The 17,787-nt window shown below is 37.1% G+C and overlaps 1 protein-coding gene across 1 annotated transcript in view; it reads right to left on the reverse strand.

Moving 5' to 3' along the window:
• LOC128579076 (ankyrin repeat domain-containing protein 26-like) overlaps nt 1-17,787 on the reverse strand; it is a 161,988-nt gene that overhangs the window by 77,997 nt on the left and 66,204 nt on the right. The window contains exons 10-17 of the mRNA XM_053581353.1: nt 17,290-17,318; nt 17,123-17,204; nt 14,639-14,709; nt 12,123-12,200; nt 11,286-11,379; nt 3,938-3,963; nt 3,771-3,852; nt 270-343 (exon numbers count right to left, since the gene is read on the reverse strand). Coding sequence (XP_053437328.1) covers nt 270-343; nt 3,771-3,852; nt 3,938-3,963; nt 11,286-11,379; nt 12,123-12,200; nt 14,639-14,709; nt 17,123-17,204; nt 17,290-17,318 — 536 coding nt within the window. The remainder of the gene's footprint in view (nt 1-269; nt 344-3,770; nt 3,853-3,937; nt 3,964-11,285; nt 11,380-12,122; nt 12,201-14,638; nt 14,710-17,122; nt 17,205-17,289; nt 17,319-17,787) is intronic.

Raw genomic sequence — 17,787 nt, forward strand, 5'->3', positions numbered from 1 at the left:
GGAATATAATTATAAAAATTATAAAATACACAAAATCCCAGAAATCACTTGCCTCTATACCAATGGCAAATTTATCTATAATTTATTATTTCTTTTAAAAAATGTTTTAAACTTTGCAATAGTTAAATGGCTTTTTAAATTTAATATCAAATTATAACCTATCAATTCTTAAATGCTAGTCCAAATTTTAATTTCTTTTCAACTATTCTATTGTACCAATGCAAATAAAACCATAATTAACCCGAAATTAAAATTTCAATTTTTTATACCTGTGGATGATTATTTTTGCTTCCATCGTGCTTTTCTTGCTTTTCCTCTGATATTACCATAAAGTCTTGCTTTGCTGTCAAAACCATAAATTTAGTTAATATAATCTACTTAGAATGGTCCAAAAAAAGCTATAGCGTTTATAAAAGAAGAGAGAATTTTTTTCATTTTATAAATTGATAGTTTAAATGGAAGTTAATCTTTAGAAGAGTATTTACTTTCGTATAAAAATTTTCAAAATACACTCAGGGAGGCATCAGATGTCCCCAGATTCAAGGCATACGAACATCTCAAATATTCATTCTTCCATTTGTCTACCCAACATAAATGAACAAAATTTAAAATTATCATAAACATATGAAGTATTACTGTATACTAGTCTCTACTTCATAATTGTATGTTCAAAAACATTGCCTGTGTGTTCTTTATATTAATGGTTCACACAGTTGGCGTTGCTTTTTATACCTTCATCAGTGTATATCCTATTCCTATGTCTGTCATGTTCTCGTCTATGACAAACCCACGGCTAATATTATACTAAATGATGTAAAAGTGAAAGCTTTTCCACTCAGCAACTGGAAGAAGATAAGGTTGTCCTCTATCACTACTAATCAGGATGAAAGTACCAGCCAAAATAATCAGGCAAGAGAAGGAAATAAAGGGCATTCAAATGGGGACAGAGGAAGTGAAACTCTCCCTCTTTGCTGATGATATACTTAGAAAACCCCAATGCCTCAACTACAAGATTCCTAAAAGTGATCAAAAACACAGTAATATTGAAGGACAAAAATTCAATATCTGCAAATCAGTAGATTTTGCATATGCCAATAATAGCCAAAATGAGATGTAAATCAAGGAAATAATTCCCTTCACCAAACTTCAAAGAAAATGAAATACCTTGCAATATACCTACCAAAAAGATGCAACACCCTTTAAAGAAAATTATAAAACTGTATGAAAAGAAGTAGCAGAAAATATTAATAAATGGAAGAACATACCATCTCATAGCTGGGAAGAATCAACATTGTTAACATTTCTATACTTCCCAAAGCAATCTACAGATTCAATGCAATCCCCATTAAAATAACTTTGTCATACTTTACATATTTGGGAGAAATAGCACTTCATTTTTTATGGAACCAGAAAAAATTCCAGATAGCCAAGGGGGAATTCTTAGTAACAGAAGCAAAGTCAGGGTATCAACCTACCAGACATTAGGCTATTCTACAATGCCATCATAATGTAAACAGCATGTTACTGGCAAAAAATTGAGACATAGACATCTAGAACCGTATAGCAAATCATGAAAGTAAACTAATATAGTATAGCCACATGATCTTTAATAAACCATACAATCACATATACTGGGGAAAAGAATCCCTATTCAATAAATGGTGCTGGGAGAACTGGATATCCACATGTAAAAGACTGAAACTAGACCCGCATCTTTCTCCACTCACTAAAATTGATTCAAGATGGAGAAAGGATCTAAATATAAGGCATGAAACAATAAAAATCCTTGAAGAAACTCTGGGGAAATCACTTGCAGTTATGGCCCTGGGGCAATTGCAACAAAAGAAAAACAAATGTGACTTAATTCAACTGAATACCTTCTGCACAGCTAAGGAGAAAACAACCAATGCAAACAGACAACCAGCAGAATGGGAAAAGATATTTTCATATTATGAATCAGACAAAACCTTGATAAATAAGTTGGGCGTTGTGGTAGGTGTAGTAGTCCCAGCTACTCGGGAGGCTGAGGCAAGAGAATCGCCTAAGCCCAAGAGCTGAAGGTTGCTATGAGCTGTGACACCACAGCACCCTACCAAGGCAACAAAGTGAAACTATGCCTCTTGAAAAAAAAAAAAAAAGAAACAAAAAAAATACTTTGATAAATAGACTCTACAAAGAACTCAAATTAAGCAACAACAATAAGAGCCAACAATCACTTATATCAGTGGGCAAATGAGATGAATAGAACCTTCTCTAAAGAAGATAGATGAATGGATAAGAAAGATGAAAAGATGCTCATTGTCTAAAATCATCAAAGAAACGCAAATCAAAACCACTCTGAGATATCATCTAACCCCAGTGAGAATAGCCCACATCACAAAATCTCAAAGATGTAGATGCTGGTGTGGAAGGGGAGAAAAGGAAACACTGTTCCACTGCTGCTGGGACTGCAAATTAATACAACCATTCTGGAAGGAAGTATGGAGAATCCTCAAATAACTCAAACTACACCTCCCTTCGATCTTGCAAACCCATTACTGGACATCTACCCAGAAAGGAAAAAAAAAATAATTTTATCATAAGAACATTTACACTAGACTGCTTACTGAAGCTCAATTTACAATTGCCAAATTGTAGAAACAACCTAAATGCCCACCAAACCAGGAATAGATTAACAAGCTGTGGTACATGTACACCATAGAATACTATTCAGTCACTAAAAAAGATGGTGACTTTACATCTTTTGTATTAACTTGGAGTTGAAATACATTCTTCTTAGTAAAGCATCACAAGAATGGAAAAGAAAGAAAGCAAGGTCCTCAATTCTATATGAGGACAATTAATTATGGGGTGGGGGATTTTGGGGGTGGGGGAGTTGGGGAACAGAGAGAAGGAAGCGGGGAGGGTGTTGGCAGCTCACAGTGCGTGACACACCTCTTGGGGGTGGGGCACAATTATAAGAGGGACTTTACCTAACAAATGCAAGCTGCATAACCTGGTCTTGTACCCTCCATGATTCCCCAATAATAAAATTTTAAAAATGAATAAAAAATAAAGACAAGGGGTTAAAAAAAGAACCTGTAGCAATTTCTTTCTTTCTCTTTTCCTTTGCTTATTTTTTTTTCTGTTTCATTTTTCCTACACTTTCTTTCCTCCATCCCTTCCTCTCTCTTTTCTTTCCCTTCCTCCCTCCCTTCCTTTTCATTACAAATGATGTGAGAAAGCCACCACAACTAGTTGTGTAGAGTTTTCACAATGAATTTGTTCAGTAAATATGAAACAACCATTTAATTTTTCTCATATTGCTGCTTTTATTATTATGAATCTCCTGCTTTATATACCTAAAATATGTTAGAAGAGCAATCTTAAAAAAATATTTACTGAGTTTTTGTTTTACTCACTAGAGAAGAGTAAGGATGATCATCTAGTGAGAACTATACAGTGTAAAAAGGTTTTTCAAAACAGAAGACAACTAACAAATGCATTTTTAAAACTAAATTTCTATAAGACTCAATGAACAGTAAATAATGACATTTTATAAAAGATTCCCTGTGTACAGTTATGCTTAAAGTCTTTTAAATGGGGATTTTATCCATATATTAAAATGTCATGCCTATGGAATTTAAAAAAAAAGTTAACATTTGTTATTAGTAACACTTCAATATTCTAACAGATATTTTAATAAAAATAATTCATAGTAAACATGGCTATATAAACTTTAAATGCTGTACTGCAATGAAAGGATTTTTATCAAAGAAAAAAACAATTACCTGATCTGGATATTTTCACATTCTTCCTTCCTACTGCTTTCTTCAGACTGGAAACTGTCATGTTAATAGTGCTCTGAATAGCCTTGAAAACACATTGTAACATAAATAATGAACATTGCACACAATGTGCCATGAATAATTCCAGATGAAAAAATGAATGCTATTACCTTCAATGGATGTTTCTTAAAAGACCCTAAAAAACAAAAGGAACATATAATCAATTTAAATGACAGTAGAAATGCAAATATGACAAAGCCAAACATACATTCATGGAAAGTTTCCATTGAGCTGAATCCTCAAGTAAGAAAATAATTTAATTACTTTAGGTTTTGGATCATTCTATTATTGTTATTATTTTTCTTGCTGCTGACAGAAATGTGACAGAAATAAGTAGAAGAAAAATAGGAATATAATAAGCAGCTAAGATTTCAAAAGAAAGATTATGTTTCAAATAAGAAAATTTAAATAGAAAACTGAACATATGCCAATGTGAGCAGTGATCTTTAATCACAGGAACAAACTATAACCCTGAAAGATAAATAACAAGGCTGATGGTAGAAGCCTATGGGATATCTTCAGAGCAACACATAAGAATTGTTTATACCATTACACTATAAGTTCTTCAGTTTGTCATGTTATTTAGGAAGGACACAGTTGGGATCACAATTTAGTTGAATGTATACTGTGTTTCGTGTTTTTAATTGGCAAGCATGTATATATTCTTGTAGAATAACAGTAGAGAAAAATATTCACATTTTCCCATGCTCATGTGAACTAAGAATAGAACTACATGTCTTATGTCCTCTAGTTTTGTCATTTTAAAGACTTTCATTGACCCAATCAAGCGGTATATAGGATATAATGGAGAAATTACATAAAATAAGCTGTCATTATTAAAATATTTATCAAAAAGGAGAAAATGAATACCATAAAATTACTACAAATTTCATTAATAACCACAATTCAAGATAAATGGAAAATTAATTGAAAATAACAAAAAATTCAAGAAATAACCTATATAATTTTATCTTTTCTAAAATTAGTTTAGTGGAGTAGACATCACTTTAATGGCTTAATGACTATTTCTATGTCTTAATGACTTAATAGTTATTTCTTTTTAAAGTTTAAAAATTAGCAAATTTTCATAATATAAAAACATCAGCAATCTCCCAAACTCACGTAAATCTTAAATAAGAAGAATCATAAATAGGATTATAGATTATATGTAATACAATATTAAGGGAATCCGTACGTTTGAAAAATACTTTGACATGCAGTCAGATGAATATTTTCTAGATTGAATTAGATGATATCTACCTTAAGCAATGTCTATTATTAAAAAAAAGATTTAAAATAATCACAACACGGGGCTATTTCTTATAAGAAGATTAAAGAAAAAACAAAGTTATCATTTGGTCAGCAAGTGATCTTCCTACGTACCCTCCTAATGGAATGGAAATCCTACGCAAGATAATAGCTAAGTCCTTTTTAGGATACCATAAGTTCATATTTTTTGTTTCTTCTTTAGCTATCTTACAAGTCCTTTCCTTGTAGAAGTCATATAAAGAGGGCTGACACTTACAAGACTAATATCATCTGCCACATTGTGTTCTGTGTTCTTTAAAGTGATTGCAAGTTGGGAGAGAAATTGTGCTGATAAATTCCAGGTTTTGAATATACAACCACTTATCTACATTTGTTAAGATCTTTAAGGAATTTCATCTCTAAAATTGCCCTAAATGAGCATTTATGTACATTCAGGTTAATTTGCGTGTTTGTACTTGATACACACACACAGAAAAGATGCTATATCATCCACATTTTGTGCATTCTTGGAACTGAGTTTCTTCTGTCTTCCATGAAATTCTGTTAAATAATATTGCCTTTAATTACATCTGCAATTATCTTAAGGACTCTACCATAAAGAGCGTTGTGTCAGGCATTGAAAATTTCATTAATTTTAGTCAAAGTTAATATTCCTATACTAGTATAATTTTTATTAAATCATAGCTGTGTATATTAATGATTTATAGGGTACAATGCCTTGGTTTTATATATAATCTGAAATACTTTCATCAAATTGGTTAATATAGACTTCATCATACTTTCTTAATTGTGTTAAGATAGTTATACTCTACACTTAACAGATTTCACATGTATCCTTGTAAAATGTACCATAGGTGTGGTCCCACCAATTACCCTCCCTCCACTTGTCCTTCCCCCTCCCCTCCCTTTCCCTTCCTCTTTTCCCTTCATCTTGGGCTGTAGTTGGGTTATAGTTCTCATATGGAAGTGTGGGTGCTTATATATTGGTTTCATAGTAGGGTTGAGTGCATTGCTATTTCTATAAAATAGCTATTTTATAGAAAAAATAGCTAGTTCTCAAAATAGTAGTCAATGCTTGTATATGTAAATTAATTTCCAATTAAATACTATTAATGAAACACAGATCTCTAATGACTGATAGTTATGGAGCAATGAAATGGGTTATTGTGGTTTGTCCCAAATCTAGCACTCCCTCCTGCTTCTAGAGATATCTGGAGCCTAATCTTACCTCTGAGTGCAAATCTGCTGAATCTATCTGCAGTGAGTTCTCTCCTGTTTTCTCATCATTAACTGCATTGTTTCCCAGATAACACCCTCTAGCCTCCCTCTGTCCCATTTAAAATGCCTATTCCTTTGCACAGTAACCTTCAGATTTGAGGTCTCCATTCTCCTGCTGGATCATCTTCATCATGTCTTTTCTCTTAGCAGAAATATATGATATCTATTATTTCAAAGACTTCATTTCTTTGTTCCGTGCCCTCTAGCTGGAAACATGCTCAGACATAACAGAAAAACAATGCTTTTCCTTGATTAACACATCATGAAAGTGCTCTCCAATGGCTCTCTCTACAGATTTCTCTACAACAAAGTTTGCACACTTGCCACTAGGGTGGCCCAACAACCAGCAGCACCAACATCACATGTATAAAAAATGCAGAAGCCCATGCCGACTAAATCAAAATGTGCATTTTAAACAAGATTCCCAGCACAGTTCTAATTTGACAGTTCTGATCTATACTGAGTGGGTGTAACACATAACTTACCTGAATTTACCTATTTAGAGTCTAACCTCAAGTTCTTTCCTATCACATCCTCCAAATAGAAAGGAAATAAAAAATAATACAGATTTCAGTGCAATCTTCATAAGGTGAGAGATGCCCTGAGCACTTGATAGATACAACTACTGTATTCTTCCTACTTCACAAACCTTCAATTACATGATAAAATGCTATGAAGTACCATCACTTTATATGACATGAAATTGCATACATGTACGGCTCACCTTCTCTGCTTCCACTCCTCCACACTACATCCAACAGCTCTGCAGGACCAGGGCCCTCAGACCTTAATGCCTTCCCAACAGGGAGAAACATAGGAAGAACAGGGAAGTTTGTGCTACTTTTCTGAGTCATTTTGGCACTGGAAGCTCATTTTATTATATTCTTCTCACCTAACACCTTGCTTTACCTTTTTAATTTTTTTTGAAAAGCAATTGTTTTAATTGCATTTCAGCAGGGAGCCTCAACACCATGTAGGGAGGAGAAAATGGGAAAGTCTTGGTTTCTGAGTGCTTTTGGCTGGCCAAGTGTGGCTAGACACTGGGCAGAGGGCCTCCCTCTGCTGGGGCATTATCTACCCCTGGTCAGTGACAGAGGGCAGCAGGAGTGCTCTGTAACCTTCCCGCCTGGCCTGGCCCTGGGAAGAAACAAGCTCTAGCCTTCCTCAGCAAGGCTGAGGTAATTGACACCCCACCCCAAGGGCATCTTCTCAGCCTACTAAGCAGGAAAGAGTTTGTGTGCAAATTACATTGTAAAAACAGATTTTCACCTGAGGCAAACCCAGATATCCCCTCTGCTTAACATGCCAAGCCCAAGACTGGCAAGTAGCACAGAGGAAGGTTAGGTCCTTCTTGTGCCATTCTAGGCCCAGAGAAACTGAGAAGCCACCTGTTATCTGGCCCCCGGGCTGTTCAGAGTGCCAGCCTGCCTCAAGTTCTGACTGTCCCCCTCCTCTGGCCCTCACAGTTCAAACAAGGCCTGGCAGAAAGAGGGTTGTGTTCAGTTTCAGGCATACACATACCACAATTTATTAATCCACTCATGGGTTGATGGGCACTTGGGCTTCTTTGATGACTTGGCAATTATGAATTGGCCTGCAATAAACATTCTGGTGCAAATAACTTTGTTATAAAACGATTTTTGGTCTTCTGAATATATACTTAGCAGAGGAATTGCAGGATCGAATGGCAAGTTTACTTTTAGTTCTCTAAGTGCTCTCCAAACCTCTTTCCAAAAGGAACATATTAGCTTGCATTCCCACCAGCAGTGCAGAACTGTTCCCTTGTCTACATGTCCATGCCAACATCTGTAGTTTGGGGGATTTTGTGATGTGGGCTACTCTTCCTGGAGTTAGATGATATCTCATACTGGTTTTTATTTGCATTTCTCTGATGATTAAAGATGACGAATATGTGTTTATTTGTCTGTAGGCCATGCACCTGTCTTCTTCAAAGAAGCTTCTGTTCAAGTCTCTTGCCCACAATGAAATGGGATCACTTGTTCTTTACTTATTAATAAGTTTGAGTTCTCTGTGGATTCTGATCACCAAACCTTTGTTAGGAACATAATCTGAAAATATCTTCTCCCATTCTGAGGACTGTCTATTTGCTTTACTAAGTGTGTTCTTGGCTGTGCAGAAGCTGTTTAGTTTGATCAGTAATATATTTCTGGTGTTGCTTCAATTCCCTGGGGGGTGCTCCTCATAAAGTATTCTCCCAGGCCAATTAACATATTGTTCTTAGTATAGTATCCCAAGAATGGAAAAAAAAAAGTATCCAACTTACTCAGTACTATTAGGAAATCAATATATAATCTCCCACACTTTTACACAAATGATAAAACACAAATATAGCCAAGATGACAGAGGGAAGAGGAGGGAGAGGGGAGGGAAGGGAGGATAATTGGTGGGACCTCACCTATGGTGCATATTGCAAGGGTACATGTCAAAGAGCTGGAACATATTCTTCTTAGTAAAGTATCCCAAGAATGGAAGAAAAAGTACCCAATGTACACAGCCCTACTATGAAACTAATTTGGGACTCTCACATGAAAGCTATAACCCAGCTACAACTTAACAATAGGGGGAAGTGGGAAAGGAGGGGGTGGGTAGAGGGAGGGGGATCGGTGGAATCACACCTGTGGTGCATATTACAGGGGTATTTGCGAAACTTGGTAAATGTAGAATGTAAATGTTTTGGCACAGTAACTGAGATAACGCCGGAAAGGCTATGTTAACCACTGTGATAAAAATGTGTCAAATGGTTTATGAAGCGAGTGTATGATGCCCCATAATCATATCAATGTATACAGTTATGATTTAATAAAAAAAAAAAAACAAATTCCAGAAAAATCAAGGAGAGAGAAAAAAAAAAAAAGTAGAGTATAAATGCCTTAACACAATAATTAACTGAGGTGAAGGCTAGGTTAACCACTTTGATGTAAGCATTCCAAATTCTACATAAAATCAGCACATTGTACCTAAAATAAAACAAAACAAAACAAAATAAAGTCATTGAGAGAGAGAGAGAGAGAGAAACAGGTGTGTGCCATGGAGGCAATGGAAACTGCTGCCCTTATACCCCAAATCAGCATCACACATGCTCGGGTGGTGTGGCCAGCCCTTTCCCTTGGTCCAGTCTCCCCTTTGGAGGCAAGGAGCGGGACCGCTTCCTCCCTTTCTTCAGGCTGTTGGCCAACAGCCACTTGAGGCTGGCTGTCCATGGAAGGCTGCAGGCTGCCCCCTGCACCCTTCTCTGTTCACCAGCACAGCTGTCACAGGGAGGGGGTCTTGGCCTCGCTGCTGTCCCCCTGGCTGGGTTTTGGCTTAAGCAAGATGAATCTGTAGAGGAGGTCCATTTCTGAACTCGCCTGGGCTGCTGCATAACCCTCAGGAGTGTAGCTGGAGGCTTCAGCCATGTTCTGCTAATCTGTGTTGTGGTGCCAGTAGCATGCGGGGCAGCAAGGTGGTGGGTGTGTGAGGACACGAGTAATGTTCTGTTTCCTTGTTAAGCAGCCTCACATTCTTCTCCATCTCCAGCAAGACCCACTTGTGATGCTTGGCGATGGCCAGTGTGGCACTGTGGGCCCGCTGGTAAATCCACTCCGGTTCCTGTGTCTAGAAGGTGCAGAGCCCTTCTGTAGTGTTGCACAAGCTGCCAGCCTCAAAGGTAAAGCATGTTGCGTCCCAGTCATAGAGATGCAATGAGACTAGCTTCAGACTGCTGTGTCCCAGAGGAAGAAGCTGTTCTCCTGGGTGATCTGCAGTTTGCACTCACCAGACACGTCCAGGTGGGGGCATTGAGGCAGGAAGATACCATGCGCCCCTGGGACCAGGAGGTCAGGCTCTCCCTGACTGGTGTCATTCAGCCGACCCCAGACACTCCACAGATAGTGTCTTGCACCACTCTTCAGCCTCCAGCTCTGGGTCCCAGGTGAAGACTTGTGCCCAGTCATTGGTAAATGTGATGGCTGCTGCCTGCCGCTAGGTCTCCTTGGTAAGCCATGTCACATACTTGACACTGCTGATGTCAGTCACCTTGGGGCAGCCTCGGAGGTGCACTGACGTCTCATCTGGATACTTCTCCAGCCACAGGGGCCCCTTGTTGGAGGATTTGCAGAACACCAGCCAGCACCTCCGGTAGATTCCCAGCTTCCTGCTCTTCATCATGTGGCCTTGCTTGAGAATGTGACTGAAATCAGTTTCAATGGTTTTTCCCCCATCCCTGGGCACCAGGCTTGGTGAGCTGAGGGGAGGGATGTCCAGGGCCCGGCTTGGGGCACCTCAGATCACCACTTCCAGATACTCCTCTTGCTGGCCACTCCTGATCTCCCCGCCTCATTATTATTCTAGCAGCTCCTTCACCAGGCGCCTATTGGGCTCCAAGCCGGGTCTGGAGCCTGCTGGGTGAGGCCTCAGGGCAGGAACATGCCCGCCTAACTGCTGGGGACTGCCAGAGCAGGCAGGGTAGTTACGGAGATGCAGCCAGCAGGCTCACACTCCAGCTGAGACTCCTGCTTTACCTTTTATTTAGGAAGTATTTTATTGGACCACCCTGACATTACATCCATCTGCTCCTTTTCTCTCCATGTACTCCCTGTACTGTCTGCTTTCCCTATTCTTCATCCCCTTTTGTAAACCTGTCCTCTTCCTGATTTCCTGACTTTGCTGAGCTCTCAAATTGTATTGAGATGGGACTAAAGCTTCAGCACCTTTAGTCATACACTGTGTTTCATCTTCACCTGTTGCTAACACCTGAGAAGAGATACAATTTAACACTATTCGCTTCTTCATTTTTTTTTTTTTACTATACATTTAATAGGTCATTTTCCTTGGCATTTAGAATATGTTGGTGCTCATGTTTTTCAATAAACATTTTTTCAAATGACTTTTTCAATAAAATGTACTGCTTACCCTTTACTTGTTTGGGTACTGTCTTGGTTCCATTTGAATTGCCACTCCCAGAAGAACAACCAAGATCCTCCTTGGTAAGATTCTCTGATAAATTCTGTTAAAAATAACATCAGTATTGAGTTTCAATTACAGTATAATTTAATATGTGGCACCAAGATTTCCTAATCACTTCCTTCAAAAATGTCTGAAATTTCTACTCTAAAAACAATTAATTTTACCTTTAAATAAAAGAATGTCTTGAAAACCAAAGCATTGCAATCTTACATATGCTCTCTAGATGAACCTTACCTTCCACCTGTGTATGGCTACTGATTCTGTAAATGGAGCACAGGCAGCCAAAGGAAACATTAACTCATGTCATATCACAATAAGGAACTATCTTCACCTTCCATAACATTACTTTGCATTCTCCACCAACACAAACAAATGTTGCAAAAAGTTTAATACATGGGCTATCATACTTCTGGCATTACATCATTAAAATATTTCTTACTCAAGAAATATTTCAGTGTTAACACTAGATACCAGCATAATGGGCAACTTTGGAGTATGTCATGTTGAGTATAGGCTCAACAATAAGGACTTGAAGACATCTGAATGTTTTGTGGTACAATTTTTACTGATAGGTAAAATTGCTGAAGAAACAGAAAACCTATGATAAGCAAAACTTGCCTTATGGTTTATGTTTAAGTAAAAGCAAAAGAAGTATATATACCATGTAACTCCTTCCCAATTAGGAAACACCTTTAAGAAACTATGGCAAGGCTTAATAAAAATTGAAGGATGGGAACAGAGAAGACGTCTTCTGGAAACTTCTAAAGTGTTCCAGTCACTTACTTGTACGTTTTCTTCTCTACACATTATAGTAATGAAAATAAAAATCATGATGAAGATGGTGACCCCAAGTTCTGCTTTCTGGTCGATGTAGGAGATAAGAGTAAAATGGTAAAAATATGTGATTAATACAGTGTGACAAAGTGGAAAATCAGAATGGACCAGGCACTGACCAAGGACAAAGCGGCAATGACAAGTGAAGCATCCACCTCATTTTGAACTTGAACTTTTTCTTCTCCAAACATGGGAATTCTACCGGTAACCTGCCTTCCTCATTCCTGACCCTTAGCATCTCTTGCTGTATTTCTTTCTTCATAAACACCTATGCTTTTGATGATCTGTCTCTATATGGTGGGGAGAGATGCAAGTTTTCTGATTCAGGTTCATGGCTTATACATAGTAGCACTGTTGTCCTCATCTAATGCCTCAGGATCACGTGCAGTATGTACTGTTTTTCGTTCCTTGTGTCTGTAGCAGCAGAAGCACTGTGTCCTTTCACTTGAACAAGCACACACTTCATTTCTTTGTTGTTATCAAGTCAGATTTTGCATCACTAGACTGAAGCATAGTTCTGATATCTAATATCCAATTAATGATATCTGGGCACCTATTTCTTGCCACTTCACTACCAAACTCTCGGTGTCCCTTCATTTCAACTGTGACTTCTGAGTTCCTTACTTCTTTTGGTGTCTGTATCTTTTTCACATGTCTCCTCACCTATCTTAAACACATGCCCAGAGTCTGTCTCCATTGTTACAATATTCACTGTATCTTTTTTTTTTTTTCATTTCCATAAAGTTCAGAAGTTGAGTGTTGAGTATACTTCAGGGACACAAAGTAGGCATGAGATGGAAAGATATTTTTGTGACTGAGGCCTTTTTCTTGAGAAATGCCTGAAACACTATATCGATGGACACTCCAGGTGCATCGGCCTTTTTCTTGAGAAAATACCTGAAACAGTATAAAGATGGACACTCCAGGTGCATCTTTTCCTTCACAATCAGCTATATTATTTTTCAAAATAAATGGTGCTTTTTAAAAATTAAATCTTTTTCATCTTTAGTTTTTTGCTTCTATACTCTGGTACAGGACATGAATGATTTTTTTTTTTTTTATCACTAACCATGTGGCTTAACTCATTTGACATGGGACTTACCTAATTTCTTTATTTTCCTTTGCCTTGTTTGATCTGTACTTTCTCATACTTGTTTACACAAGGACAGATATACAAGTATATTCTCTCCACCATAATTCTGATTAATTCTTATTACTTGAAACAAGTTTTCAGATGCAAACATGCAAGTTCAATGTGCTTATTTTGTTACTCAGTTGTATTTTCTATCAGGGAGCATTTTTTTCCCAAACAAATATATCCTTACCAATCATGTGTCCACCAAGTTAGAAAATAAAACAGAAAATTCAAAAATGGAACAGGAAAACACCTCGGATCTATATTTAGCTACTCCCAAATCATTGGATTGCAAATAAAAAGTTAAAAAAAATAATTTTCCTTAGTCTACATGACAGAAAAGTGTGAACTAGTAATTCAGCATTTTCATTCTTTGCCTATAATTCACTGATTATCTATTAAACCTACTAAAATGTATTAGCAGAAGACTTGTAGTACTGCAAAGCCTTCCTCAGTTGAGAAACTTTCATGCATATACCTTTGATAGCAGATCCCTACAATGCTTCTCAGTACTTTCTCTAAATGTTAACAATGAGACACTGGACAAACTTTACATTGCCAGCAAAGAACATCAACAACAATCAGAAAGATAAGTGAACTTTCAAATTTTAATTCAAATAATATGACATAATATGACCGTGTTATGTTCTGACACAGACGATCTGCTTAAGCCTACGTCTAATAGATTCTAATGTCCTCATAAAACAGTGGGTGAAGGAACCTTGATACCGTTTAAAGATTTCCACAGGTAAGTGAGTTACAAACTTGCTGCTGCATCCTCACAACAAAGTCCCATTCTGCAAAGTAGGATTCTCCTCAGAGGCACAGTCTAATGACCCCATTCCCTCTCTCAACACACACTGAACTGAGTTAGAGGCCACAAGGAGGAAGAAGTACACTAGCTGGCATGAATGACTGATGGTATAAAACTATGCTACAGTTTGGGACATTGGGAATGGTGACTCTTTGGATATGAGTCCAACTCAGTGGCCATCATGGTGAAATTACTCATATTTTCTCTTGCTTAGTAATATGATTCTTTACTTGGCATTACCTTCCTTATCATGTAAGGTTATAAAATTGCAGAACAAGGAAAACACCAGAAACCCTCTACCTCTATTCCAAGGGCAAAGATTAGATGTAAGTTATTCTTTACTTTTGGAATCTTTAAGTTTTAAACTAGTGAAAAAACTTCTTAAAATTAAATATTACCTTCAGCATATGGATTATAAAATGCTATCCCAGTGGAAATGTCCCTTGGACTATGTTACATTACTCATGTAAAGAAAATAATATTAAACCAGGAACTGAAATTACAATTTGTTGATACCTGTGGGTGGTTATTTTCACTTCCTTTAAGCTCTTCTTGCTCTTCCTTTGATATGGATACCGACTTTAGTACTGTAAATTTCATATATTTAGGTAAATGAGTTGCTTAGAATGATTTCACAAAAGCTATCATCTTTATAAAAATTGATAGAAAGCAAAATTTATTTTTATTTTATAAATTGAGGGTTTAGATGAAGGTAAATCTTTAGCAGACTACATACTTCTTTTTAAAATATGCCTAATTAGCTTACACATTTTTTTTATTCATTTTTCTTTTCAGACAGAGTCTCATTCTGTTCCCTTGAGTCGAGGTCCATGGCTTCCGAGCCCACAGCAACCTCAGTCCCTTGGGCTCAAGCCATCTTCTTGCCTCAGATTCCCAAGAAGCTGGGCCTACAGGAATCTACCACAATGCCAGGCTAGATTTTGTATTTTCAGTAGAGATGGGGTCTTGCCCTTCCTTAGGGTGATCTCAAACTCCTAGCTTGAGTGATCCACCTGCTTTGGCCTCTGAGTATTAGGAACACGGGCATGAGCCACCATTCCTGCCCTAACTATCTAACACTTTAAAAACCACTGAGAATGCTACTAGATAGCTTTTATGAGGATAAAAGCCACAAATATCATAAATTCATCCACTCAATAAAAATGGCAAAAAATTCATAAACAAAGCAAGATTTACAAATCTAGTAAAACATAAAGGTATCACTGTATACTCTGGTCTACTTCAAAATAGTACCTGTAACATAGTGTGCATGTTGTGTCACACTTTATGGGGGCAAGACATGATTGCAAGAGGGACTTTGCCTAACAACTGCAATCATTGTAACCTGGCTTATTGTACCCTCAAGGAATCCCCAACAATAATAAAAAAATAATAATAATAGTTCTCAAATTTGCTATTAGGTTTTATTCCTTTATCAGTGTATGCCCTGCTCCTTACATGCGAAATGCTTTCCTCTAATATTCTGACAAATCACCTTGCACTGTTAGACTGCTTTATCAAGCCTTCACTGATTCTCGCATTTTCCCCAGATGAACAGGTATCTAGCCTCTCTTGGGGCTGCCTTACTACTTAGATTTCTCCTCTGCAACTTTTAATCCTGAACTGTGGTTCATTTATTTCCTTTTTCCTTCACAATATAATTTAAATGAATTTATTTTCTTTTTAATTTTTTTGATTTTTTGTCTTGTCTTTATCTGTTACAGAAAATTATAGGGCCATAAAATTATTGGTTATTTAAATTGCTTTTGAATCGTTTTTTTTTCCATTTCTATCCCTTTGTCTTATAAGCCATTTAAGGGTGAAATCTTCCAAAGTCCCCTTAGACCAATAGTCTGAATCTTGTTTTATGTGGCTATTATTGGCTCTAAGTTTAATAATATGTACATAAAATGCATCAAGGTTGGCTTTTCCAGAAGTCATGTCTGAGCTGAGAAGTAAAGGGTGAGATGAGCAAGGTGAAAAAGTGAGGAGGCCAGGAAAAAGTGAGAGCAGGACAGAAAGCAGCAAGAGGAAAGAGAAGCCTGCAATAGGGTGTGCATTTGTCCAAAATAGAGGGATTGGCTCAGAGGGCACTCCCAGAGGTTTTTCGGTAGTGCTAGAGTAAGGCAGACACACAGGGAAAGGGCTAAAATGGAGAGTTGAGAACAAGTCAGATTACAAAAGCCTTCTGTGAAACTTAAAAGTACTAGGATATTACTAATTTAAAAACATTTAATCATCCTACTGGCCCTGGAGAGAGGCCACAGTAAATACTGTCAGGAAGATGAATTCTAGGGGCACATGAATAAATAGAAGATGACTTACAGGCCACATAGCAAAAAAAATGCACTTCTGAAATATATGAATGTTTCCAGAAATGCTTCACATAGTGTCAGTGCCCAGTGTAATGTGGATTTTTATTGAATAAATAAAAGAATCTGGGTTTGGTATTTCATTTTTTTTTCAATTTTGAAGCACAGTGTAATACTTAATTACACTAAGTATTTATGTTTACAACCCATGGTATACGAAAGCTCCTAATGATCCCAATCACTTTTACTTGCATTTGCCCCCTTTTTAATCTGAACTCAGAGGGTTAAGTGTGGTACACATATGTTGGAATGGTATAGAAAGGTTAAATTAAACAAGGGCACTAGGGTCAATCTCGACAGATCCAAAAAATGTAATGTTGAGAAAGTAAAGAAGTTGCAGAATTTTACTAATAAGGATACACTCTCACACGTACACAGTCTGCTAATTGGATCATCTGATTTCAGTAAAATCAGTAAGATGGAATAATTAAAGTTAAAACATGACTGACGTGTTAACATGAAGTGTTGCTCTAAGTAAAGATTTGAATTTCAATAAGCACTTGAAAAATTGTGGAGTTACAAAATTCACCTCAGTCAATTCCCTAACAAGGAAAGGGATGCCAAATCAGAGAACTATGTGAGGCAGAATAACCAAAACCAGAAGAACAACAAAAGAAAAGAAAATTACCTGTTGTGGCTTCTTGCACTTTAATTGTTTCTACTCCTTTATCTGGAGTAGCAGCTTCTGTGTCACAGGTACTTACAGTGAACTTTGAAAAAAAGTATATCATAAGTAATGCATAATTTCACAAAATATACAGGGAATAATTCAAGACAAACAATGAATGTTGTTACCTGAAACTGAGGTTCTACCTTAGAATCCCCTAAAAAACAAAGAACACATGCAATCGGTGTAAATGACAGTGTAAATGTAGATATGATGAAACCAAGCATACAGTTGAGGAGAGTTCCTATTGAGCTGAACCCTCCAGCTTGGCTTTAAAAGTAATTACTTTAGGTTTGGGTTTGCTTTTTCCCTCTTGTATTGATTGTTTTATTGATTGACTGATTTAGGGGTAGACAGGAACATAACAGACAAAAACTGAAGACAATAGGATATAATTTTAATATCATGTTCAGTTCAAACTTCAAAAGTGGCATTAGCTTTCACTCAAATGAAACATAAATAAAAAAAACATTCAAATGCAAAAGTGCACACACAGCAGGGTGAAGAGTGGTCTTTATTCAAAGGAGAAAATCATGATCCAGAGAGGATAAAGGACCAGGCTGATGGAAGAAGCTTACAGTACGTCTTTAGTGCAACCCACAACATCATTTATACCATATGCTGCA

This window comes from Nycticebus coucang, chromosome Y (assembly GCF_027406575.1).
Source record: "Nycticebus coucang isolate mNycCou1 chromosome Y, mNycCou1.pri, whole genome shotgun sequence".
NCBI lineage: Eukaryota > Metazoa > Chordata > Mammalia > Primates > Lorisidae > Nycticebus > Nycticebus coucang.